General features: G+C 45.3%; 1 protein-coding gene across 2 annotated transcripts in view; it reads left to right on the top strand.

Moving 5' to 3' along the window:
- MMRN1 (multimerin 1) overlaps positions 1–27,526 on the top strand; it is a 72,097-nt gene that overhangs the window by 35,605 nt on the left and 8,966 nt on the right. Inside the window, exons 4-6 of one of the 2 annotated variants that reach the window (XM_081876646.1) lie at positions 2,093–2,203; positions 4,770–4,940; positions 14,035–15,987. In XM_081876646.1, the coding sequence (XP_081732772.1) occupies positions 2,093–2,203; positions 4,770–4,940; positions 14,035–15,987 (2,235 nt within the window). Of the gene's footprint in view, positions 1–2,092; positions 2,204–4,766; positions 4,941–14,034; positions 15,988–27,526 lie in introns of both variants that reach the window. The other variant, XM_081876645.1, reaches the window with a different exon arrangement.

The raw sequence follows: 27,526 nt of genomic DNA, 5'->3' as shown, positions 1-27,526 counted from the left end.
GGGAAATATATGGTGTTTCCAAGCTGCCCCCCAGTGCTCATTGGAGCATTGCTATTGCCTATTACCAGATAGGTCCTTCAGGGTCCGTGGGCACCTACCAAAGCGCATTATGTCAACAGATCCCTCAAACTGAGTCTGGCCTCCCCCTCCTCTCAGTATCCCGAAAGAGCTATAACAGTTGAGTTCTGATTTGCTTAATACAACATGCACCTTGACTTCTCAACTGGCAATTCAGAAATCCCAAGTATTATAGCTTGGTGTCATCCTTACCATTGCAGTGAGATGTGCTTTGTAAACAGTGCAATAGTATATGCACAAATAAATGATAACCCATTTCCATAAAACAGAAAACGCATTGCCAACACTGTGGCAATTTACTGTAGAATCCCTGCTGCTCACACTCACTGGAAAGGGCCTCTCTGAAGAGATCAGTTCAGAGTATTCTCAAGTATCTGGAGTGCAATTTTGTTCCTTCGTTATTAAAAATGATATGGTTCTCTTGCATGCCCCTTGGGTAACTGCTGAATACAGATTTAATTATTCTTCATTCTTATCTAGAGCACAGAGAGTGATATTATTAGTGATGATGGGCAAACTCCCCCTGTCTCGATTCAGAATGAGCTTGAGTAAAATGCTATATATATTTTCAAGATTGCTGGATAAATTATAGGAAATGCATCACTTTAGCTTGATTCTGTTCCGAGCTGGGCTCCATTGCACACTTGATAATGTCACTGGAAGCTTTACTAGTCCCGCGATGAGAGATTATAATGTATCTCCCCATAGAAGGGAAGACAGGGACAGGGACCAGGTGACCAGTGTGTGCCTATTTGGTCTGCTGTCCAGGTACTGACTGTTGATGGACATCTTCAAGGTCCCTGATGCTCTCCTTTCTTAGGGCTCTTCAAGTTTAAAGTGGACGTGGACTGGACTGCCAATCAAGTCAATAGCAACTTGACTTAATCAAACTAGAATTGACATTCTTTGTCCTGCATTAGCGACTGGGTGGATAGTGCCATTTTGTAGCTTAGTCAATAGGTGGCACTGGACTTAGATGCATCTGAGCGGAGTCAGAAGTTCTGTTCTTACTTAAGAAGAGAGATAATAGAGTTCTCATCTATTTTCCAGAGGTGTGTCTTCTGAGCATTCAATGACAATGAGAACTGGAGCTTTCAAATCACAGACAGTTTTAGGTTCCCAAATTCTCTCTCTCTCTCTCTCGTCTGTTATATTCAGGAATGCTGAATTAACTGTACACTGTCCTCTTAAATATAGACTCCCCTTTTCATGTCTTCTCTTAGAATAGGAAAAACCTTGCTGTGGGCCTATGCTTGGGACATCAGCCAGGGAGCGCACATAACCTGGTTAAATAAACCACTCAGTTTTCCATATCTGTGTATGGAACCTGAATCCCGTAGTGAACATTTCACAGACAACACAAAGGTCAGCTAGGTTAGTCCGAGCCTCAGTGAGATTCTGTCTCTCTGTCCCCCAAAATTCCAGCAAATATCCACCCCCACCCCACCCCCAAGAGTGCTGCAGATTTACATCTAGTAGCTCAGAAATCCGTTGAGCATTGTGAAAGGGCATAGTTGAATTCCAGATCTAAACCTCGCACACTTCCATGGCATTCCTAATACGGGCCCATTACCTGGATTACTCTTCCCCATGATCACTGGAGCTGAGCAATGGGCACGATGTAATTACTATGTGGGGCTTGCTCTATGCCCTTCTTTAAGCCTCCACTTCAACATTAATCTCGCCGCTCTCCAAGTGTTCCTAATGATAAGGGAGGGCGAACCTTGCATTAGCACGAGCTCCTGCAAATCACAATCAATTGCAACCTGAAGGAGACACTTATAATCCTCTCTGGTAAGAATTAAAGCCATTCACTATCCCCCGCCAATATGGTGGCATAGCATGTGGTCCAGATGGGCAAAGCAGCTAACTCGGGAATCAGCACAAATGATTAGGATTTAGCTGACTAAGAGCTGGGGGGCACCAGAGTGCACCGGCGATGATATTGCCGTGTACTGGGTGAATTAGTCACGCCGAATGTTTCGCTCACCCTTATTCTTCTCCCCCGTTTTAGCCCAACAGGATCAATTGCTTCTACACAGCAACCAAGCGGAGAGCAACGCAGCTGTCGGCGGGGGGACACCAGGGAGCCCAGAGCAGCAACAGCAGGATCCCAGCGACCCAGGTCAGCGGTTGTAATTACTGCAGTCCCTAACACAATCATTGTCAACACTATTTATTAAAACCAGAACAAAAGAAATCCCCCCGGCCACTGAAAGCGATGTGATGAAGCATTGGAGTCTCTTGCAATCTTGTTTTCCTTTGTGGGGTCTGCTCAGAAAGGTGAGGGGGCAAAACAGAATATTGATAGAGAAGGGGCTTACACGGGCACTGCCGCACTTGGTGGGAAATTCATTTTCCGGGACAACATTATTGGATGCAACAGCCCGATAAGGAACAACAAAAGCAATATAAAGTCAGGGGCTCCAGTGACATATGTTAAATGATTGCTAATGGCCAATCTTTTCTGCTGCTAGTGCCAGGGCCACGGGCAAGGGCAAGGGCTCATATAATCAGGCCTACACTCCAGCCAGGGAAGGGGGCACCGCCAGGTATCTTTCTCCTTGAGGTCTCTGTCTGTTCTCTCCAGGTGTATGAAGGTTGCGGGCAGGGCTACAGATGCAAATCCATGAGCAGAGCAATGAATGGGCATTCATAACAGAAAGGAGCAAGGGCCTCAGCTTGCCTTCTCCTCTCCTTCTGGGTTCTGGTGCAGATTGGGGGAGAATGTAATGGGTAGTGGTGACAATGGCAAGGTGAGGGCATCTGGACCAAGGGCTCTGCAAAACTGGGAGTGGGCACTGGCTGCTGGTTACCGTTATTTATTAAATCCGTAGATCACAGGGCAGTTCACAACATAAAAATACAAAAAAAACATAATAAAAACAAGAACAAAACAAACCAATAACCCCCCTTGCCCCTACCCAGAAACACATTTGAAAGGGTACGGGATGTGAATCAGCTGAACACCAGGCTGAAGAGGAACATTTTTACCTGGTGCCTAAATGAAGGTGCCAGCTGAACCTCCCTGAGGAGATCATTCTACAAATGGGGAGCCACTGCAGAAAAGGCCTGTTCTCGTGTAGCCACCCTCTCTTTCGGAGGAGTCACACAAAAGGCCTCAGATGATGATGACAGAGTCTGGAATGATGGGAGAGGCACTCCTTGAGGTACTGCTGTTCTTAGCCATTTAAGGCTTATAGGTCAAAGCCAGCACTTTGAATTGGGCCCAGAAACTAATCAGCAGCCACTGCAGTTGGGCCAGGATTGACACAACCTGCTCCATCTGTCTTGCCCTGGTGAGCAACTTGGCTGTTGAATTCTACACCAGGTGAAGTTTCCAAACCATCTTCAGAGGCAGCCCTATGTTGCAGTAATATAACCTAGAGGTTACCAGAACATAGACAACAGAATACATGACAAAGCCATTTTTCACCTTTTCACCCCTTGCTTTTTCCTGTAAGACCTATTGCAGTCGTTAAGAGTCGTCAACAGGCTCATCACAGCTATCTGCCAATCACCCATTCCCACCACCCTTCTGAGTAATACCCCTCCCCACCTTCTCACTATATAGAAGGGTCTGGAAACTTCTGTTTCAGTGTATCTGAAGAAGTGTGCATGCACACGAAAGCTCATACCAAGAACTGACTTAGTTGGTCTTTAAGGTGCTACTGGAAGGAATTTGTTTTGTATAGACAACAGAAGTTAGGCTTTCCCTGTCCAGCTAGGGGAGGACTTGGGCCACCAGCTGAAGCTGATGGAAGGCACTCCATGCCACTTGAGGCCATCTGAGTCTCAACAACAGCAAAGGACCCAAAAGGACCCCAAGCTGTTGCCATTCATTAGTCCAGATATAACAAGCTATGCTTTTTTTGTAGTGCGATCTACTGTTCGCAGAAAGGCAGCTAGATCAATTGGGGGGGGGGTAAAATGCAGGAGTATAATGCATTTATTTAAACCAGAGTGGAGATAACTCATGCCCAGGGGCCAAATATAGCCCTCAGAATTCTTCCTAGGCCATGTCCCTTTCCCAAACCCCTGGCTATGCTCCTCAATAGCCTCAATCTGCTCTCCCCTCAAGTGCTTTTGCACAGTGGATATGTCCTTGATCTGTGATAATGCATTTTGCTTGCCTAGATGGAGGATAGGGAGCTGTATGTAGGGTTGGTGTATGCAAAGTCTCTGGTTTTTACTGTACAGAGGAAAGAGTCTTAGCTTCTCCTCCACCCATTTTTTCCTCAGGTCCCAACCACCATGGGCTTGTGGCCCCCAGAAGATTACCCACAAGGGAATGCAGGCAAAAAGGGGGGGGGAGGCTCCCCATCCCTAATTTAAAAAGTAAAACTGAATCCTCCATAGAAAACTAACTAGGAGGAAGAAAGCTCCACTTAGGCTCATTAAATTTCTCTTAACTATTCCATATACTCTCCTGGAATTATAACTACTCTATAATGAATATGGATTATTCAGCAATTATTTGCTGCTGTGCTTGTATGAATGTCACTCATAGCTGAAGATACATGACAAAAATCAGAATGGCCCATTCTTATTAATGACTGCAGAAACTTTTCGTTTCTGGCAATCGCTCGTGGAATTTGTTTCTGTGCTTGCTTTTTTTTGCGATTTAATTTAGTGACTTTCTTCCCTCTCTTTTTATTCCATTCTCCCTCCCACTAACCCTGACCTAGCAGTTGCGCAAAAAATGAATGAGCAGATTAGCAGCCAGGAGATGAGACTGACTTTGCTACAGAAGAAGGTTGACAACATTTCTGCCGTCGTGAGTGATGTGAGCGAGACACTCTCCTCTCTGGAAGGCAAAATCAATGAAGATAAGGGCAGAGACTTCCAGGCTTTTCTAAAAGGTAAAAGAAAGAAATTAATGCAATCACTCACCCAGTAAAAAGTGCCAGGGAAGGAGAAAGAGGAGGAAAAAGAGAGAAAGAAACTATTAGAAATGGACTTAGGCTGTCCTGTTCCATTATTCCACATTCTGCCAGGGAAGTATGTTTTCCTTTGTTCTGTTACTTAAAAAGAAAGAAAGAAAGAAAGAAAGAAAGAAAGAAAGAAAGAAAGAAAGAAAGAAAGAAAGAAAGAAAGAAAGAAAAGAAGAAGAAGAAGAAGAAGAAGAAGAAGAAGAAGAAGAAGAAGAAGAAGAAGAAGGTGGTGGTGGTGGTGGTGGTGGTGGTGGTTGTGGTTGGGCGTACCCCACAAGCCAAAGTGTTGAAGGTGGAATGATAAAGCCTTTAGCGCTTCAGTCGTGGATGCTCATCCCATGCCTGGACGAACAGGTTGCACATCCCAGGTTGCAGAGAGTTTTTGTAGTTTTGTGAGCAAGTGCCCCCTCTCATCTTGAAACAGTTAGTAAAGGGACATGACTAAGCGTATTTGGGTCAAATCAGGCCACAACTTTATTGACTACAGGTGTAAAGAGGTTTGGTATAGGCGTTGGGTAAAGCTACCACTTCCTGCCCACTCACTGGGGTCAACCGGAAATGAGGGTGTCCTATGATCTACATCAAATACCATCTCCCTCTCTGGATTGTCACCTGGGGAGTGCCCTAGCCCCCACCTGGGCATCTGGACAGAAGCCGCTCCCTTGGACCCCCTTAATGGCCTTAATGGGACACCCCCTTTCTTTCAGAGTTGTGATGATTCCTATGAAGAAGGTGAAAACCACCAGGTTGGTGCCAATTTGCCGAGTGGGAAAATTCCTACCCGGCCCCAAATATGGCGGCCGACAAAATCCATAGCAAGGTCTTCATCACCAAACACAGCAGCAGAACTGAGAGGGAGGGTGGGGGATACGACGACGAAGTGGCTGTTGAGGTAGGAGGTGGGGCCCTTTTTATTCACAGGGGGCAGACCCAAGAGAAGCCTGTGAGCCCAGTTGGGTCCGCCCCCTGGGAATGCCCCACTTTCTTGACCACCCAATTTCATGAATGGGCAGATTCCATCCATCTAAGCTCAGCTTAGATGAACGTCCTGCCACACATGTGATTACAAGCATCTGCAAAGGCCCCAAGTAATGTGCTGGATCTTCATTCAGCAGTTCGCTTTGTTTGTCATCAATTGAAATTTGTCCCTGGGTCTTTGTTGTGCTGCATATTGTGTTCGAATGTCTATTGCCTCTGAGTAGTAATGCAGAAATAGCATACCTTTGAGCCTCTAAAAGCCCCTTGGAGACATCTTCATGCATTTCAGGTCCATTCCTTACTTGCCTCGGCAGTTTCTGAGCTCTGGATATTGCTCTCAAATAGCCCTACTTTCCCCAGTCATATTTAGACCACCTCTCCCATCCATCCTGTTCCTCTCCCCTCCCCGCCCCCGGTCCTGGTGCATTTTATTGCTATGTGGCATTCTTCACCCTTGGGTATATGTCCAATATGGCTTTGAACATTTTCCATTTCCTGTCAGCTTCCTTCCCATCCATTTTTTTGTGTTCCCTGCGGGTTAATCTGTTACTTGCACATGTACCTCTGGAAAAACCACTGTCAGATCTTATCCCACTTCCTTGCTGCATTTGGATTCACTTATATTGTCAATTGCACAGTAAGGTTCTATGCTCACGCACAAAAGAAAATTACTATGATCATATGAAACCCAATCCATTTGACCCTTTGAAGACAGCAAGACATGATCTACTTGAACAACTTCCCAAATTCACAATCCCTCTGTGAACCGCTGCTAGGCTAGAAAGAGCCTCTCTCTCTCTCTGTCAATTGTTGGAACCCCATCAAAGAAACACAGAATCGTAGAGTCCGAAAGGACCACAAGGGTTATCTAGTCCAACCCCCTGCAATACAGGAATCTTTTACCCGACGTGGGACTCAAACCCACGAACCTGAGATTAAGAGTCTTATGCTCTACTGACTGAGCTACATCCTTATCTTCCTTCCCCCAGGATTGCAGGAGGTTATAATAGGAACCTCAGGGTTCCTTCCAACTCCATGTTTCTATGACATATTCCCAGCCTTTCCATGGAAGGCTTAGGACAGTTTACATGCTTCTCTCATCCAAACACAGATCACTTCCACACTCACTTGTTTCAGCAGTGCCCCAGCATTCTGTGTTCCTAAATCATTCAGTGATACCAGACTTCCTTACAGATTTGTATCACTGGCCCCACAGAGGCAGCATTTTGCTTTAGATGCTTTTAAAATGAAATTTCCTTCCCATGTTACATCAGCCTTGTCCCAGGCTAACCTCGGATCCACTCCCTGTCTGCTGGCTTTCTCTTTGATTTATGTGAGTTATTTACAAATTGCATTATCTTTCTGACCACTTTGTTTTATGAAAGTGCTACTATTAGCTTCTTTTATTAGCTTTTCATTATAAGCCTAGGGACTTGACGGGACTCGATCCTTCTAGTAGTGCACACTGTGTGTGTGTGTGTGTGTGTGTGTGTGTGTGTGTATGCATGGAGACTGTGCTAGTGAAGTAGCGTTGTGATTTTTCCTTTGAAAAGGCATCCTTTTTCTGTAGCATGTTTGGGTACTGCTCTCTGCATTGTTCTGCCTGCCTTGCAGAGCAACACTTCTATCAACAGAAGATTGATTCCCAACTTCAGCATCTCTTTCTCTCCAGCTCCTTATCCCCCAAAGGAAGATTTATTTCCACTTCTCTATATTCTTCTTTCTCCATCTTTATGCCCACCCCTACAGTCCAGTGATTACTTTCAATTTTCATGCAGTCCTAGCATGATTGCAAAATAGAATCCTGCAATCCTGCAACAACAGAGATGGGTAAATTATGGCCCTTCAGATATTGCTGGATTCCTCTTCCTATCATTCCTTGACCATTGGCCATCCTGGCAGGGGCTGATGGGAGTTGGAGTCCAAAAGAATTGTGGGTATTCCATTGTGGGAATGCCCACTTCTCTAGGCATACGTCCCAAGGTTTAGATATGTACTTCACTCTTTCCTCGTTGAAACTATTCGTACTTCCCCATCCTTCATTTTGGCCTGAGTGTGCCTCTAGAATGTAGCCTATTTCATTTACATTTTTTGTCTTTGTCTTTTTTTCTTCTTCATTCCTGCTCATCTATGAGTTCTACATTCATTCATTCATTCATTCATTCATTCATTCATTCATTCAATATGATTGATAGAGTGTGGTGAGAGAGAGCCAGTGTGGTGTAGTGGTTAAGAGCGGTAGACTCGTAATCTGGTGAACCGGGTTCTCGTCTCCGCTCCTCCACATGCATCTGCTGGGTGACCTTGGGCCAGTTACACTTCTCTGAAGTCTCTCAGCCTCACTCACCTCACAGAGTGTTTGTTGTGGGGGGAAAGGGAAAGGAGATTGTGAGCCGCTTTGAGACTCCTTAGGGTAGTGATAAAGCGGGATATCAAATCAAATCCAGAGTGCTCAATCTAAAAATGAATAAATAAAGCGGTTTACATACAATTGCATAAAATGGTCATATGAAGATGCCAATAAATAAATAAAATGATCAAAATATAGGTAAAACCAACAGAGTTTAACAGCAGATATACATGATGAAATAACCTGTCTGGAGAAGCTTGCCTGAACAAGAGTGTTTTTACCAGGCAACAGAAATGGTACAAACACAAGGTCTGCCTGATATTAGTGAGCTGGAGTCCAGAGCCTGGGTGTTTGGTCATTCCCAGAATTGGTGAGGCTCATTTGACAACAGTGAGAAATCAAGCCTTGAGTGTCATTGGCCCAGTCCTGTGGAACACCCTGACAATAGAGATTCAGCAGAGATTAAATCATGATTTATTGTTAAATTGCTTTTGGATTTTTCCTGGAAAGAAACAAACAAACTAATAGTAAATTTTTAAATCAAAAAATGGCCCAGTAAATTGTCATTCTGGGCACTCTCTCCCTCTCTTCAAATCACACTACTGTATCTATAGAATTTACTAATCAGTGTATCATGATTCTGGATTCCTGGATTGCAGAAAGTTGGATTAGATGGCTCTCTGTATCCCTTCCAACTCTACCCTACAATTCTAAGATTCTATGAGAGCTTAGCCTAAGCTAATGTAGCCTAAGCCAAGCTTGGAGGCCTCAATGCCTTTCTTTACTTAAGAGTGCCCTTCTACTCCCTGCCTTCCTGTTTTCTGCCTGTATTAGATTTATGCTGGATCTGTCCCGCCTTCTGCATTTGTTCTTTGCAACCTTCCACCCTATTTTCAGATATGACCTTTGCATAACCTAAGAGGACCTCTGAACCGTCCTCATTCCTCTCCACCCTTCCATTAAAAGTCAAATTGAGGAGAGCTGGGAGAGAGGGGTGATGACTTCTGCGAGCCTTGGTGGGTGGCAGGAGGATGAATGTCTAGCTGTGACATGCCACCATTAAACTCAATGAAGATACATAGCTAGGCAGAAAGAACAATGAGGTTGCTGCTGAATGAAAGAGCCATGTAAGCTTGACCTTAGTCATAGAATCTCTCACTTGTTTTCTTGCAAAAAAGAAAGGAAGAAGGGAATGCCCTGGCAGTTTAAGAGAATATTCAATATGTGATTTCTTTTCATATGGAAATGAAGAGAGAAGTGGCAACTGTTTTGATTTTCTTCTTTGCATTTTTTTAAAAAAATACAAAAACACCTGCAATCCACCTTGTTTTAAATGAATGAGTACATGGCCAAGTGATGCTCGTGCCACCTTATGAAATCGCATCTTTAAGAAAATCACCCTCCTCCACCACCTACTTCCCATTATATTACACAGCTGGAAAACCCTCTGGCAACCTCTTCATCTAAGCAGCAGAAGAGTTTGCTGGGCTACTTCACAAGATGCAATACGCATGTCAAGACTGACTTCTCTCCCACCCCCTTTCCCTAAAAATATGCTGTTATTCTTTGGCTTTGCTGCTTTTTCAAACAGAAACACACACAAGTGCTCAAAACTCAACTGCATTTCAATAACTATTATTGCTTCCAATGCAGCTGCCCCTTAAATACATAAATTTATTAGAAGAAGATCACTGTGCTGCTGTTGTTTAAAAAAACTCAGCAACCTCAGGACTTTCCAAAAGATGCCATCTAGGAGCACATCTGCCACCTGCAAGAAACAGACAAAAGAGGCTGGCTTTGTTCCTTGCCATTCCATGGCTGCTTGCTCCATTGCCACATGCTTCAGATGACATGCTCTCAGCCCCCTTAACACACTACAGCTCCCAGAATTCATTGAGGGATGCCATGACTCTTTAAAGTGGTATCATAGTGCTTTAAATGTATGGTGTAGAAGGGGCCCAGGTCACATGCTGAGTTGTCAGCGTGTTAGAGAAAGGGTGAGGGCAGAGAACACAAATTCATTTTGGCACAGAAATAAGTCTAGGTATCTCCTGATATGGGTGGTAGTGGTGGAGGGGGGGTCTTATTCCCAAGCTGCTCTGCCTCTGCTGGAGTCTGTTATTGTTGTTTAGTCGTTTAGTCGTGTCCGGCTCTTCGTGACCCCATGGACCAGAGCACACCAGGCACTCCTGTCTTCCACTGACTCCCACAGTTTGATCAAATTCACGTTAGTAGCTTCGAGAACACTGTCCAACCATCTCGTCCTCTTTCGTCCCCTTCTCCTTGTGCCCTCCATCTTTCCCAACATCAGGGTCTTTTCCAGGAAGTCTTCTCTTCTCATGAGGTGGCCAAAGTATTGGAGCCTCAGCTTCACAATCTGTCCTTCCAGTGAGCACTCAGGGCTGATTTCCTTCAGAATGGATCGGTTTGCTCTTCTTGCAGTCCATGGGACTCTCAAGAGTCTCCTCCAGCACCATAATTTAAAAGCATCAATTCTTCGGCGATCAGCCTTCTTTATGGTCCAGCTCTCACTTCCATAGTCTACAGATGGAGTTTACTGCTGGAGTCGGGAAAAACTCCTGGGTGTACAGATAGGTGTACAAAGCCCTATGCAACTTGGGTCCAGAATATCTTAAGTATCATCTCAGTCCCAATATATCCAACTGATGTCTGGGGAGTTCTGGTTCAGATGCTACCTCAGCTACAAACTCAGTGGGTGGCCTCAGGCAAACCACTTTACCTCAGCCTATATGGGGGCAAGAACAGCAGCCTACTTCATAAGCTGCTGTAAGAATTACTGAGGTGAAGTGCCTGGAGCCCTTGGAGCACCATGAAGCTTCCCTTTCAGACACTGAGCTCAAAGTTTCCTGCCTTCCTTTGTGCGCTTTGTTACACTTGTCAGCTGAAATATTTTGCTGTACTTGCATTCGGGTTAATGTTTCGGAATAAGGAGAATTGGGCCAAGGGTCTTATAAATCTAGGCTGTCTAAACACTGAACACTTTGTTAGAGGAGAGCAGGATAAGTAAACAAGTACAAAGTTATGGGTTTTAATGTAATTCTTCTCATCTTTCAGAGCTTTTCTGCCTGTAGAGCCCCACAGAAACATAATCTTCTGAGGAGATTATTTCATTTTAGTTCAGGGTGGCTTTTACTCTGTTAAACAATTAGTGATTGTTTAAGTTTCTTTAGCCAATTAGCACTGATTTAGGATTTGGCAAGAGATGAGGGAATTCTTTAATTGACCCCCACAAGACAAGTCTTTGTTTCGACATCATGTGGTCACATGCAATTCCTGTCACAAATCCCTCCTTGTATTCTGATTAGTTAAACCTTCTCTTTCTTCCCCTTTTCTTTTTCGGCCTCAGGTTAGGTGAAAGTTTGCGATTTTTTTTTGGTCATGTTGTTATACTAATGATTATACCAGCTTAAAACCTCAATTTCTACTTAGTGTACTGTAGAATATTTCCCATGAAGCATCCCTAAGTGATTTACAGTATAATTAAAATGTATATTAAACAGTTACATCTATAACAACATTTTTATAAAAAAGCACCCCAAAGCAAATAAAACAACAGCACCTACATAAAATCAAATTTAGATATCAGCTGGGATAGACCTCCATTGAGAAGATGAACATCTTTAGCAGATGCCAAAATGGAATAGAGAATGCTTCTGTCGGATATAAAGTGGAAGGGACTTCCAAAAGTTCCAATTTCAGTATCGTGTGGAATTGTGGTGGTATCTGAAGGGTGTTTTGTACTGCAGAATGCAGCAATCAGTTGAGTATGTTGGGAGTGGGAGGATATTTAAAGTATTCTGGTCCCAAGCTGTATATGGCTTTGTACACCAATGCCTAGATAGACAAATAGATAGATCATAGATGAAAGATATAGATGGATATACATTGTTTTGCATTTTCTTTTCCATGTGATAGAGCATATTCATTATTATTATTAATTTAAAAAACTGCTATTCAACCATGTTGTCACTTTAACCCATAATCATTGGTATTAAAGATGCAGCCGAAGAGATTGAACTCAGATGCCTTTCTAAATCAAAGCTAATTCATCTAAATTATACTTGTTTGTTGTGTACTCTGTACGCCAACTGAAGAGGGTTTTCCACACAGGGTGGATAAAAGTGTATATAAATACATACATCTGTCACTGCTTTGTTGCATTTAACTAAATATGAGCACTGCAGGTGCTTGTCACTCATACTCAGAAACTAAATATTCAAGATGGCTACAGTCATTGCCCCCTGTTTCAGCCCACACGTAGAAGGGAATAGTGAAATGTGCCGAGCGCTCATCCCTTATTCCTTCTAATATGGCTTTCTAATTCTTCAGTATGGAGTTGTTGACCTTTGGAGGTGTGGGGGATAATATTGCTCCTGCCACTGCTGCTTCATTGCCACTTTCCAGCGGAGAGTCATTGTGGTATGGCAGGAGATGCCAATGTAATGCCCACCAGATCTTCTTGGGCTACAATTTACCTTGCCCATTAGCCATGCTTGCGAGCTGTGGCATCTTAAGAAATTTATTGGGTCACAGCCTTTTGTAGTCTGGAACATGCTTCATCAGACCCATAATAACACGGGGGTTGACAACCTTTGTGGAATGCTGGGTGCATTTTGAGAGAGTACTGGGGGCGCCAGCCACAAAATTGCAGCTGGGGTAGTGGTGGCATCACACGACATTAAAGAGACAGCCGTCACTGACAACCTTATGCTCACCTTGAGAAGTCAGCTGTGACCTGCTGGTCCTGCTTGTAGAGAACACAAAATATTTGTTTTACACATGTGTGCATGCACACTGATGCTGTTGTTGTCCAACAGCAGCAGGGAACATTCCTCAGTATTCAGTACCAGTATCACTGCTTAGAAGGTGCCTGCACATTTTGCCCCATAACTTTCTTTCTAGGAGAGCTAGAGACTTGATTTATTTATATATATATATTTTTTAATGAAATTTCAGAGTCTGGGGCACCTGCCCAGGAGCACAGTGGAAGAGTTTGGCAACACCATGGGGTCCACAAGCACTGGCTTGGTGACACCTGATCTAATAAGTAAATTCCAACCTATTCAATCTTGGGCCACAAAAAATGTGTCTGCCTTTAAGGCATTATAGGATGCTACTGCATGCTCCCCCCCAAAAAAAAAGTTCACTTGCACCCTCTTGAAAAAGGCAGGGCAGACTAGCTCTGTTTTCCTTTTCACTTCGAAATAACAAAATTCAGGAGGTGCTTTCAGTGCTAATTAGGGGGCTGACAATTAAAATATCTTGAGAGCCTCTGCTGTCTTCCTGACAGTCCACTGTTTTCCTGGAAAGTTAACGGTGTATCTGCCTGAGTGATAGGTCTTTTAAATCTATGGTCTACTAAGCTAGAAGCCATGGTTACATTTCACCTTGTCATAGTAGTGTATAATTGCAGGGAACAGCATATTATGGCTTCTCCCTCAGGACAGCAAAACTGATTAAAAGGATGAGAGCAACTAGCACAAGCACTATTCAAACACAGAACCCTCTTGAGATTCAGCAACTGAAATAATCCACCGCATAAGAGGTGGGGAGAGTGTGATTGTTATACAAACATAGATACATACATAATGCTTAAGTATTGAATTTTTGCTTCCTTTCCCCCCTCCAACCTGTTCTTTATTTATTAAGGCATTGTGTCTTCCCCCTCTCTAGATCTCAAGTCCAAAAGCATTGCTGAGCTAGTCAAAGAAATTGTAAGAGAGCAGATAAAAGCATCCCAGAGTGAAACACAAGAGACAGTGGCCCAGATTTTCAAGATTACGTCTGGTCTGTCTGCAGATCTTGAGAACATCAAACAAATGATCAAAAGCTTGAATGCTTCTCACAACAAATTGGCTGGGGAGATAGAAAGCAGGCCCACGAGGGTGGAAATCCTAGATATAAGGACCCAGATCCTCCATATTGAAGAGGATATAAGCATTACATGTGAGAAACCAATTGAAGACCTTCAGGAACATCAGAGGTCTATAGAAGCGGCCTTGGAGCATCAAAGTTCAAGGAGCAACATATACTATGAATCTCTGAACAGGACTCTGACTCAAATGAAAGAAGTTCATGAACAGCTGTTGACAGCTGAGCGGATCTCAGACCAGAACATCCCAACAGCAGGGAACTCCATAACCGATAATCTTACAGATTACATGGTTGGTCTTCATGAGAAAGTGAAAACACAGAGTCTGATGGTTCTGCAGCTCTATGATGACCTCAGAGTCCAAGACAGCAAGATCAGTAACCTCACCGTAGCGTTGGAGATCCAGAGAGATAACTTACATGGAGAGTGCAGCAGCATATTGTCCAAATGCCGGCGGGACTTCCAAACACGACTGAAGGGCATGGAAGAGAACATGCACTCCTTAAATAAAAGCATGGAGAACCTTGTGTTTCCCTTGGATGATAAGATGGACAAGATGAACGAGCAAATTAATGACCTCTGTTACGATATGGAGATCCTCCAGCCTTTGATTGAGCAAGGGGTTCCCTTCAGCCTTACATCAGAATATGAGCAACAGATTGCAATGGACGCTATAAGCAGAAAGCTGGAAAATTTAACCAGTGTTGTGGCAGGACTAAGTTCCGCCACTGAAGAACTCGTCAAAAGCAAGAAGGAGCTTAAAGATGAGGCTCAGGCTTACAATGAAATCTCTGAGAGGCGTATTAATGAATGTTTCATTTTAATGGAGGATGGCTTAAACAAGACCATGATGGTTATCAACAGTGCCATTGATACTATCCAGGATAACTATGTGCTCAAAGAAACATTGAGTACCATGAAGAATGAAACAAAGGCCTGCTGTAGTAGCGCTGAGAAGATGGAAAGCATATTGACATTAATACCTCGGTTTCAAGAGATGAATGAATCCCTTCAGGTGCTAGTCAATGAGAACAGGAAAGGTGTCTTTACTTCAAATGCCATCCATTCTTCTTCTTCATCATCTGGTGATCTCAGCATAGTTCGCCATAATCTAAATGCAACATTAAACCTGCAAGAGCATCATCATGACATTGGCCACCTGGATGGAAAGGGGTCACGCTCCACTCAGGAACATGAAGATTATGAAGGTCGCCTGGCAGCAGTGGAAGCAAAAATAACCAAGTTTTTAGCAAACAACTGCATCACAGTAAGAAACATCAAAGCTGCTTCCACGGAAAAGGATAAAGTGATCTCTCTTCAGGTTCAGGCCTTGAGTTCCAGAATCAGGGCGCTAGAAGCCAAATCCATACGCTTCTCTGTGACCATCCCTGTGTTAAACAAGACTGCCTATGAAGCACGGAGCTTGTGTGAGGTTGTCTCCGGAAGCCTGAAGGGAATGAATGCCAGCATCCCCAGGTTAGTGAAAGCCGCTCATCCAGACAACTTGCTTTTTCAGAAAGGCTTGCAAGAGCTCACAGAATCCATGCTGGAGGTCAAAGCAGGAACAATCCTATCCAATCTAACCTGGTATGTAGACAAGTCCCTAGATGAGGCAGTGGACACTCTTACCAAACGTCTGAAGGCAACTCCTCCTGTTTCTAAAAAGCCACCGCCAGTGAAAAAGATCCCAGTGAGCACGACTGCAAACCAGGCTGGACGAATGCAGAGAAACACAGACACTGCTTCAGAAGCAGGTAAGGCTTTTTAATATTACTACTAGTGACGTTGCCCAAACTTGCAACTTATCCACACGGATTTGTGTAGGGACATAGGAAGATGCCTTATGGTAGCCTTTCTCAACCTGTGGGTCCCCAGATGTTGTTGAACTACAACTCCCATCACCCCTAACTAGCAAGGCCAGAGCTCAGGGATGATGGGAGTTGTAGTCCAACAACATCTGGGGACCCACAGGTTGAGAACCACTGCCTTATGGGTAGTCCATCTAAGCCAGTATTGTTGACACTGGTTGACAATGACTGTCGAAGGTTTCAAGCAAGAGTCCTTCTCAGTCCCATGTGGAGATGTCAAGGTGTGAACCTGGGACCTTTCGCATTCAGCGCCTGTGCTCTGCCACTGAACCATGGCCCTTCCCAACTGCATGGCTTGGATGCTATAAGAATCAAATATTATGTTCTTCAAATGCTCTGGGTGCGGAGAATGAGATTCTGCACATGAGCAGAGAGCCCTGGAAGCCAAAGCTGTAATTTACACTGGGTGCAAATGTTTTTCCTCCCAGGAGGGCGTGAAAACATTGCATCCCCTGGTCCACTTGGAACTTGCTGGCAGAGGCCATAACTAGTACACATAAAGCACGTCACGCCGCCACCACCATTTTGAATCCAGTTAAGTCCAAAGTTCAAATCCCCAGCAAATCTAGATGGCCCCATAGAGCTGCCATCACTGTCACTTATGGGAATGGTGAAAAGGTGGGGGGCCCACAATTCCTGCATGTGACATTGGCATCGCTGTCGGGAGGGCAACTCCGTGGGATCGCCCCATTGCACCATTCGGTCCTGTGGAATCTCTGTGTCTTCTGTTGAATGGTGACGGCAGAAATTAGGCTTCACACAGGGGTTGGTAAATTAAGTGCTGTTTGTGGCAGGACTCTTGATGTAAGCCTGCAGAAGGGTCTCGCCAAGGGAACAGAGGAAGTGGAGGAAGTGCAAGGTGGGTTGTGCTTAAGGAACAGCGTACAGTTAATTCACTGTGGCTGAACAGCGCATTGTTCCGTGGTGCTCTGGGGAAATCTAGTCAAATTGTTATGGAGTGTAAGGATGGAATTTGCATCCAGGTCCCTAATTTAGTAGGAAAGGATTGAGTGCGCTTTGCAAGAGGACTGTGGAAATATGGAATCCAGGTCAATCCAGACCAAATTAGCACTAGTTTTTATACCAACCAAATAATCTGAGATCAAATTTAAAACGATATTTCAGGAGAGAAGCCTTTGACAAAATGACATTGTTTTGTGCACAATAAGGTAAATTGGTGAACGGCAAAGGCATTTTTATTCTTTTATGTCCCCCGTCATCTTTTTCTTTATTTCCATTCCTTCCACCTCAGTGCACACGCTCAAGACATGCCTCGAGTCAAGTGCTTGCAGTTCATCTGATAATCAAGCATGCAGGAAGTTTAAAGTGGATTGGGGCTTCAATAATGTTTCCACTTTATTTCATATCTCGCTGCTTACTCATTCTGCCTTAAACTGCTGGAAGCATTTTCTGCGCAGCAGTGAAACAGCAGAAGTCAGCAGCTGTGTGGATGAAGTGCCTCGGCCTTTTTTGTGGGCTGAACAGCATCTTTCCATGCGAAACTTTACCGTGTTCCAGCCAAAGCTGCTCCTTCACAACAGGCAGTATTTCATTCAACACATATATGTGACAAAGATTATTTCCAGGACAGTGGGAAGTGGGAGTCGAAATATGAAGCTACCTCAGTCCGCTGGTCCATCTAGCTCAGTATTCCTTATTGGTTTCCAAGGATCTCACGTAGGAGTCTTTTTTCACAACTGATACCTGACATTCTTTACTGGAGATGACAGGGGTGGAATCTGTGCTTTTCTGTTTGAAAATCATGTACAGTGGTACCTCGGGTTACATACGCTTCAGGTTACATATGCTTCAGGTTACAGACTCTGCTAACCCAGAAATAGTACCTCGGGTTAAGAACTTTGCTTCAGGATGAGAACAGAAATCGGGGTCCGGCGGTGCGGCAGCAGCGGGAGGCCCCATTAGCTAAAGTGGTGCTTCAGGTTAAGAACAGTTTCAGGTTAAGAACGGACCTCCGGAATGAATTAAGTAGTTAACCTGAGGTACCACTGTACTTCACCAATGACCTACGGCCCAATGAATTGTTACAGTGTTTATAGAATATGCTATTCTGTTCATAGATTCATAGGATTGTGGAGTTGGAAGGGACCCTGAGGATCATCTAGCCCAACCCCTTGCGATGCAGGAATATACAGCTGTTATATACGGGGATCAAACCGCTTTATCGCCGCCATGCTTTAATCAACTGAGCTATCCAAGTGAAAAGAATGTGTTCCTTTCTCTAGGTCAGGGGAGCCAGCACAGTGCCTTCCAGATTTTGTTGGACTATAACTCTCATCATTCCTGATCATTGGCTGTGCTGGCTGAGACTGATGGGAATTGGAGTTCAATAATATCTACATTGCTTACCCCCATGCCCTGCGTTCTTGCATAGCCTGCTGGTTTACGGTTACATATTAGTGCTTCCTTAATCAACTCTCATGGCCCATTGGGGGAGAAAGTTGTACTAACTTGTAAGGTAAAGGTTGAAAGGAGCAGGTTGAATGTCTTAAAATATGGGCAGAGAAGGGAAAAGGGCCATGAGCTTTTGGAGCTGGCTAGCCAGAGCCTAGGACTTGCCGATCAGAAGGTTGGCAGTTTGAATCCCCACGATGGGGTGAGCTCCCGTTGCTCGGTCCCTGCTCCTGCCAACCTAGCAGTTCGAAAGCACGTCAAAGTGCAAGTAGATAAATAGGTACCGCTCTGGCAGGAAGGTAAACAGCGTTTCCGTGCACTGCTCTGGTTCGCCAGAAGCGGCTTAGTCATGCTGGCCACATGACCCGGAAGCTGTATGCTGGCTCCCTTGGCCAATAAAGCGAGATGAGCACCGCAACCCCAGAGTCAGTCACGACTGGACCTAATGGTCAGGGGTCCCTTTACCTTTACCTTAGCAATAGGCAGTCATGGTGGAGCTCAAGAATGCTATATGCTTTTGAGTAGACTGCTACTGCTATGTCTCTAACTCTGTGAGCGAGTGCACCTACCTGAGATGGTTAGATGGCACCTTGTACGCCTCCTTCCTGCAACTCCTGCAGCTAAACTAGTGCCAAACATATTGCTCTGCTTTCCTTTGGACCACATCCGTGAGTCATCTGGGAAGCCCAGGACCTTCATACACACTATCCAGGCTTGCACCCCAGGGTGGGCATTTCGGTGCTGCTTTCGCAGCTGTTTGACTTTACCCCTGAAGACACACTCCATGGGCACCCAAGACAGACAGATGCCAACAAGTCATGCCAGACTTGCCAAATTATCAATCTGGAATTCTTATACCAGACTTCCAGCTTTCTCTGGGCTTTAGTCAGAACTCTCAGACAAAGGGAAGAGTGGGTGAAAACCCCTCCAATCTTAGCATCCTCCTGCCACCCCCTCTCCATTGTCTCTTGCAGCAGGGCTATACCTGAAGAAACTGTCACAGGAGGAACACACCACTCAGGTTCCTTCCTGAGCAATTTCTCCCCTGCTTCAACAGACACCTGCTGTCTATTGCACCACCTAGCCTAGTTTAAACAGGTGGAGATTCCCCTTTCTCTGCTCTCTCTCTCCCAACCCCTTCCCCTCAGCGTTTTTCCACTCTAATTCCCCAGCCACACTGCCAGCAGAGAGCAGCCCAAGATTTACATATTCATTCATTAATTAATAGTATTTATGTGCCACCCATTAACCAAGTACCCCGAGCAGCTTACGGTAACAATAAAAAAAAACCATATAAAGGTACAATTCTAAACCACAAAGTAGAATGCATAATGCAGCATTAAAAATTTCAGCAGCGACAGCAGAGAATAAAAAGAACCCTCTCCGATGACAATTCCGAGCTTTACCTTGGCAAACTGAGAGGGGAGGAGGTGATCTCCTCCAACACTCTGCTGCTGTTGCTATAGGTGGTGTTGCTGTGGGGATGGTGGGGGCAGGGAGGCGAGGGGACCGGCCCTCGATGGGTCAACAAAAGCTTTAAGGCAAAGAAAACCACCTCTCTCTTCAGCCGGTCTGACACTCTCCCACTCCCACTTTTACTACATGGTAGGAACTGATATCAGGCTCCCCACCACCCTGGGTGGGGGGAGGGGAACCCAGTTGGCATTATAAGCAGAGCACTGCCCTGATAGAGATGTCAGACGATTCCATCAGAAATAAAAATGGGAGCAGAAATTCCATGGGGGTTCAGGGAAACGTGAGATGGTTTGGTGGGCTGAAGCAGGAGGCAGGGACGGAAGGGGCTTTGCCCCCCTCAATATTTGCTGACAGGAGGCCAAGCCCCCCCCCAATATCGAGGGGCCCCAAACACACCAGCCTCCAGCCTGCAAACACACCCTCTGCGCTCCCCATTCCTTCCTCTGATGCAACATCGCACATGCATCAAGCGTCATGCGCACGATGTCACACTCACACGACACGTGCAGGACCCCCCAAATCTTGGGCACAAGTAATGCCTCTGGTACAACACCTCTTGAAACAGTCGTGCCTTTCCCCCCCCCCAAAAAAAAAATCCTGAGAGCTGTAGTTTGGTCAGAATGCTGAGAGTTGTTAGAAGACTCTATTCTCCTTACAGAGCTACACCACTGAGCCTCTTGGACTTGCCGATCGGAAGGTCGGCATTTGAATCCCCACAATGTAGTGAGCTCCCGTTGCTCTGTCCCAGCTCCCGCCAACCTAGGAGTTTGAAAGCACACCAGTATAAGTAGATAAATAGATACCGCTGTGGCGGGAAGGTAAACAGTGTTTCTGTGCACTCTGGCTTCCGTCATGGTGTTCCATTGCACCAGTAGTGACCAGTCATGCTGGCCACATGACCCGGAAAGTTGTCTGTGGACAAATGCCAGCTCCTTCCACCTGAAAGCAAGATGAGCGCCATACCCCCATAGTCGCCTTAACCGTCCAGGGGTCCTTTACCTTACACTTCTCAGAATTCCCTGTGAAGGAAGATTGATTCTTAAACCACTCTGTAAACTGTAACTCTGTGGTTCTAGATTCAGGTAGGTAGCCGTGTTGGTCTGACACAGTCAAAATAAATAAGAAAATAAGAAAATTGTCCAGCAGCACCTTTGAGACCAACTAAGTTTGTTCTGGGTATAAGCTTTCATGTGCATGCACACTTCTTCAGATTCTTCTGTGAGTACTCTTAATGAACTACAGCTCCCAGAATTCTTTGGGGGGAAGACACAACTGTTTAAAGTGGCATCACAGTGATTTAAATGTATGGTTTGAATGTGACCCTAAAGTCTCCCATGAACAGCTTGCACCTGGGCAGCAGACTGAGCAGGCACATACAGGTCCACACTTTCCTGCTATGCTGAGGTGTATATCTATTTAAATTCTAGTACATTGTGTCTAATGATTGCATGGATAGATATAAATTAACACATGCACATTTTATGTAAATTGGTGTCTTCTCTTTTGGTGAGGCCAAAATGGACACTCTAATTGCCCATCTTCATTCTCTCCCATCTCTAAGGTAACCCATTTTCACAGCTTTTCTTCCAGCGTTAGTCTATTTCTCTTTGAGAGAAGGAGAGGTGGACATATAGGGAGAAAGATAGCAATTGGAGGTCAGTGTGAGGGAAAGGCTTGAGTTTTCTTTTTCCATATATATTTTTTTTGTCTCCAGGCTTTCTAAACCACCTGCTGCTCTGACCCCTAAACCTTCCCCCCTTCTACTCCCATAGTCTGAGTCTCTAGAAACCCAACAAGCCTTCTGGGGGAATTGGAGGCCACAAAATATTTATTCATTCTTACATTTGTGCCTTACTATTCCGCCAAAGAGTCTACATGGTTTTCCTCCTCTCCATTTTATCCTTGCCATGACACCCCTGTGAGGTAGATTAGGCTGAGTGAGCATCGTGGTTGAGTTGGGATTCGAACCCTGGTCTCCCACCGTCCTAGGCTACCCAATATGCCATGCCGGCTCTCAAAAATGTTTAGCTGTAAATGCCAACCGCATCCGGTGGCGTCCCAAACACCGAGGCATCCACTGTTGCTTTGTTGTTGTTCGGTGCCAAAGCGCCTTTGTGAACGTCTTTTGCACTCTGAGTTTTAATTGCAAGAGATTGATCGTTACCCTAATTCAGTTTGACTCTTCATGCTTCAACTTTGCAAATTCAGTGCAATAGGGCAGGAGACAGATGAAAGGGGTTTTTGTTGTTGTGTGCAATTTAGCGCAGAGGGAAAGCACTGAGTCTGTCTCGGAGAAAATGGAGTAGCTACAAGAGCAGCAACTTCTTATTGCTGCAGTACCAGCGGCCCTCCCCAAACCGAACTCTTGTCAGTGGGAGAGAGGGCAGTACATGCCATCCCTGCTCATTCAGTCCTTAGGTCCCCTTAGGTGATGGACAAAAATAAGCCGTTCGGCCATCCTGAAACAAATTGAAATAGCTTCCCATCATTATTACATTGGTTCACAGACTATTGAGACAGAGGCAATGTGGATCTTTTATTTACACAGAGCTGATATGTGGCACACTGGTGGCCTCAAGGCATCGCCACACGATGCACATAGCATACCCTGCAACTTCCCCTCAAAAAGCTCAACTTTTGTGTATGAATTTTTTACTTCTTGAAATATGGCAACCCTACTCCATCCCCAATAACCAGACAACATTCTACGTTGTCTGAGCTCCTTTCTGATTACTTTTGTCCTCTCTCACACACCCCTTTCCGTTTTCTGCCACACACACTACTAAAGAGGATGGCAGCATTTTGGCTGTATAAAGATCCACAAGAGCCCGGATAGCTCCGTTGATTAGAGCGTGGTGCTGATAATGGCAAGGTTGCAGGTTCGATCCCCATATGGAACAGCTGCATATCCCTTCATTGCAGAAGGTTGGACTAGAATCAGCGGTTCTCAACCTGTGGGTCCCCAGATGTTGTTGGACTACAACTCCCATCATCCCTGAGCTCTGGCCTTGCTAGCCCAAAACCTTACTAGATGATCCTCAAGGTCCTTTCCAATTCTACAATTCTATGATTCTATGTAGAGGATAAACTCCTTATTAGTTTGTAGAACAAGTGGAACCTGCAACAAAATGTTGCAGTATGAAATCCTCCTGATCAGTGTTCCAGTCAATCCACAATGACCGCGTCCAAGACACTTTGTTTCATTCCTGTTCCAACTCATCCATTTCTTACTTACTCTCTCTCTCTCTCTCTCTCTAATAATAATAATAATAATAATAATTTATTATTTGTACCCCGCCCATCTGGCTGGGTTTCCCCAGCCACTCTGGGCGGCTTCCAACAGAGATAAAAAATACACTAAAATGTCACATATTAAAAACTTCCCTGAACAGGGCTGCCTTCAGATGTCTTCTGAATGTCAGGTAGTTGTCCATCGCCTTGACATCCGATGGGAGGGCATTCCACAGGGCGGGCGCCACCACTGAGAAGGCCCTCTGCCTGGTTCCCTGCAACTTGGCCTCTCGCAGTGAGGGAACCGCCAGAAGGCCCTCGGAGCTGGACCTCAGTGTCCGGGCAGAACGATGGGGGAGGAGACGCTCCTTCAGATATACTGGACCGAGGCCATTTAGGGCTTTAAAGGTCAGCACCAACACTTTGAATTGTGCTCGGAAACGTACTGGGAGCCAATGTAGGTCTTTCAAGACCGGTGTTATATGGTCTCGGCGGCCGCTCCCAGTCACCAGTCTAGCTGCCGCATTCTGTATTAGTTGTAGTTTCCGGGTCACCTTCAAAGGTAGCCCCACGTAGAGCGCATTGCAGTAGTCCAAGCGGGAGATAACCAGAGCATGTACCACTCTGGCGAGACAGTCCGCAGGCAGATAGGGTCTCAGCCTACGTACCAGATGGAGCTGGTAAACAGCTGCCCTGGATACAGATTTGACCTGTGCCTCCATGGACAGCTGTGAGTCCAAAATGACTCCCAGGCTGCGCACCTGGTCCTTCAGGGGCACAGTTACCCCATTCAGGACCAGGGAATCCTCCACACCTGCCCGCCTCCTGTCCCCCAAAAACAGTACTTCTGTCTTGTCAGGATTCAACCTCAATCTGTTAGCCGCCATCCATCCTCCAACCGCCTCCAGACACTCACACAGGACCTTTACCGCCTTCACTGGTTCTGATTTAAAAGAGAGGTAGAGCTGGGTATCATCTGCATACTGATGAACACCCAGCCCAAACCTCCTGATGATCGCTCCCAGCGGCTGCATGTAGATGTTGAAAAGCATGGGGGAGAGGACAGAACCCTGAGGCACCCCACAAGTGAGCGGCCAGGGGTCTGAACACTCATCCCCCACCACCACCTCTCTCTCTCTCTCTCTCTCTCTCACACACACACACACAGCCAGTAGCATTCAATGGCTACTGAGCATGCTCAATCTTCATTGGGCTGTCTTGAGATATGGTTCCTCACCCCCTTTTTTGGTTTCTCACTCCCCCTGAAAAGCAGGAGAGGATAGGCCAAAGAGGGCTTCAAATGATGTAAAGGAAATGTAAAGGAAATTCACCTTAGAATCATAGAATCATAGAATCATAGAGTTGGAAGAGACCACAAGGGCCATCGAGTCCAACCCCCTGCCAACCCCCTTAGTGTGGTACAGTGGTTAGAGTGTCAGACTAGGACCTGGGAGACCAGGGTTCAAATTCCCACTGAGCTAGAAGTTCACATGGGACTCACATTATTGTATACAATTAATCTCCGTCCACAGAGACAACTAGACCGCTGTTTTGGGTTTCTCTTTATCTTCATCATATCTTCATCTCTTTATCATATGGAAGTTGCAAGTGCCAGGGGTGTGGCTTTAGGGCGCTGCCTAGGGTGGCAGTTGACACACCGCCCGAAAAAGAGGATATGCACCACTGTAAAAGAGGACCACCAATCTGCATAGAATTTGCATGTGCTAATTTATATGCATCTAAATGCAAATTTGAAAATAATTAGCAGAATTTGAATTTCACAGAAGGGAAGCCAATTACTTACCCATGCAAATCACTCCCCTCAAATCTTTAAATTGATTTGCACCCCAATAAGATCACCCAAATAAGTTCTTACTCAATTAATTTATCACCGAGATCATCCAGAAATCAATCTGAAATCAATTTCCCTTTATTAACTACCCCCATTCAATTCAATCATCACATCATTACCCCACTAATAAAATTCAAAATAAATAGGGCGCACATTGTGATTCCCTTCAGGTGGTAGGGGGGGATTTTTATTGCTAGTCAAGGTGGCCAGTGGGTGGTCTATCTTTTCCTTTTCTGTCCCCACCCACATTAAAATAGAAGGCAAATTAACTCTGTGTAGGGGCAACCATCTCTGTGAGTGTAACAAATTCCCTGGAAAATTGCCCTTCTGAGACGCAGACGTTGAGGTTTCAATTCACAGAGCATCAGCAGTGAGTCTTTCTTTTGGCTCAAGTAAGTGGGGGGAAAGAAGAAGGAGAAAGCTGGACCATCCATTGGGACATCATGTCCTCCCGTGTCTCTGACACTGGACATAGGGAAAATCTATTCCTGCATATCCATTTAAATATTGGGCTATTTCATAGAAGAGAGGACACCTTACCATGTTGTCCCTGCCCCACTCCTTCATCCATGCACTCGAAAACACTTGCAGGAGACTAGAATGCACATTTATGTATCACAACAAAATAGGAAATGCATCGCTGGTGAAGAGGGTGGATATTTACATAAAACTTGCATATGCTAATCTATGTGCGTGGGAGCCAATTTAGAAAGTTATTTCTGTATAGGCATAGCTACAAACTTAGAAATGATGGCTGTCATTTAAAGAGTAAAATACAGCACATCTCCATAGTGGGGAAGATAATGGCTAGGGGGCTCATGTGCCTGCTCAGTTCAGTTCTAAAGTCCTCACACTTCTTTCTTTTGGTACTTCTTCTTTACACCAGACTTGGGCTGGACAGCCCTTCAAAGGGAAGACTGTCCTACAGGTCACAGTGGGGATAAGCTGAAGAAGGGACTCAGAATGATGTCAAGGAGATATTATTTAGCTTACAATTTCCCCATAGTGTTGTGTAGTGGTTAGAGTGCCAAACTAGGGCCTGTGAGACCACGGTTTCAGCCAGTGAGGTGAGGACAGTCCAACCCAGCCACTGCCCCTCAGCCTAACCTACTTCATAGGGTCGTTGTGAGGATAAAACGAGGGGGGCAAGAACCATGCACTCCTTGGAGGAAAAGGCAGTATATGCATGTCATAAATACATAAATGTGATGGGATTTTTGTTGCTGCTGCTGTTGTTATCAGGCAGCTTTAACCAAGCATTTTCCTTCCAGATGTTTTGGGCCACAACCCCAGCTGGCTGGAGTTGATGGGATTTGTACAGTGGTGCCTCAGGTTACATACGCTTCAGGTTACATACACTTCAGGTTACAGACTCCACTAACCCAGATATAGTGCTTGAGGTTAAGAACTTTGCTTCAGGATGAGAACAGAAATCGTGCTCCGGCGGCAGAAGGCCCCATTAGCTAAAGTGGTGCTTCAGGTTAAAAACAGTTTCAGGTTAAGTACAGACCTCCGGAACGAATTAAGTACTTAACCTGAGGTACCACTGTAATCTGAAACATCTGGAAGGAAAAAGCTTGGTCAAGGCTAACATGAGCCATCTCCAGTTTATGTGACCCTTACCTGTGGCCTGAAGCCATGCTGTCCAAACCTAGGTTTGCCCCCACAGTGAGAACATGCAGTAGCACCTGGTGTGTATGTTGATTTCCTCCAATCTCTGGGCAAACCCTAAATATGAAGCTAAGTGAGGCAGCTTTTCCTCTTCTTCTCTTGGCACTCGAACTGCACTCCTACATTGCTTTATCCTGAGCCTTATTGTTGTGATAGATGAGATGCAATGTGTTCGCGGGGGGAAAGCGGCGAGAGAAAATAATTACTTAAGTCGGACAGAAACTCCTTGGCGTGTTGCAGTCCATAAACCTCATCTGTCTACCCCCAGGAGCAGTGTGTTGTGGGGGGAGGTTCCCCCCCCCACTTTGCACAAAGCGCACAAAGCTTTGCATTCAGCCTGGCAAGCTCAAATCCATCACCGTCGAAGTGCTGCGACCGAGGAGCGCCATGGCATCTGAAATGACTGGGCTGGAAATTAAAGATAGCTCAGAGTGCCGATGAAGTGCCTGTGAAAAGAGGCAATTCCACACATCTGCCGGCAATCAGTGCTTATTCTGAAACACCCTTTTCATCACCCCACACCTAGCCTGCTTCTTGAGCGTTCCTGGGCTTTCGTTCTTTCAAGTTTCAGAGGCTGGCCCACTTGGCAATCTCATCGCAAGAATGTGCATACCCCTATTGTCACTGCGTAGGACTCTTAAGAGCTGGAATTGTTGAATAGTCTCCGGCAATTCAATTTGTCTAATCCCCAGATGACAGAGAGCTGTGATTTACAGTGGACAGTTCAAGGGGAAAGGGGAATTGTCCCTCACACTTCAGCCCGGTTTATCCATGGCATAGAAT

This window comes from Podarcis erhardii, assembly GCF_964252035.2.
Source record: "Podarcis erhardii genome assembly, chromosome: 9".
Classification (NCBI taxonomy): Eukaryota; Metazoa; Chordata; class Lepidosauria; order Squamata; family Lacertidae; genus Podarcis; species Podarcis erhardii.
The sequence above is the reverse complement of the archived record's forward strand: the minus strand, read 5'-3'. Positions and strand labels throughout refer to the sequence as shown.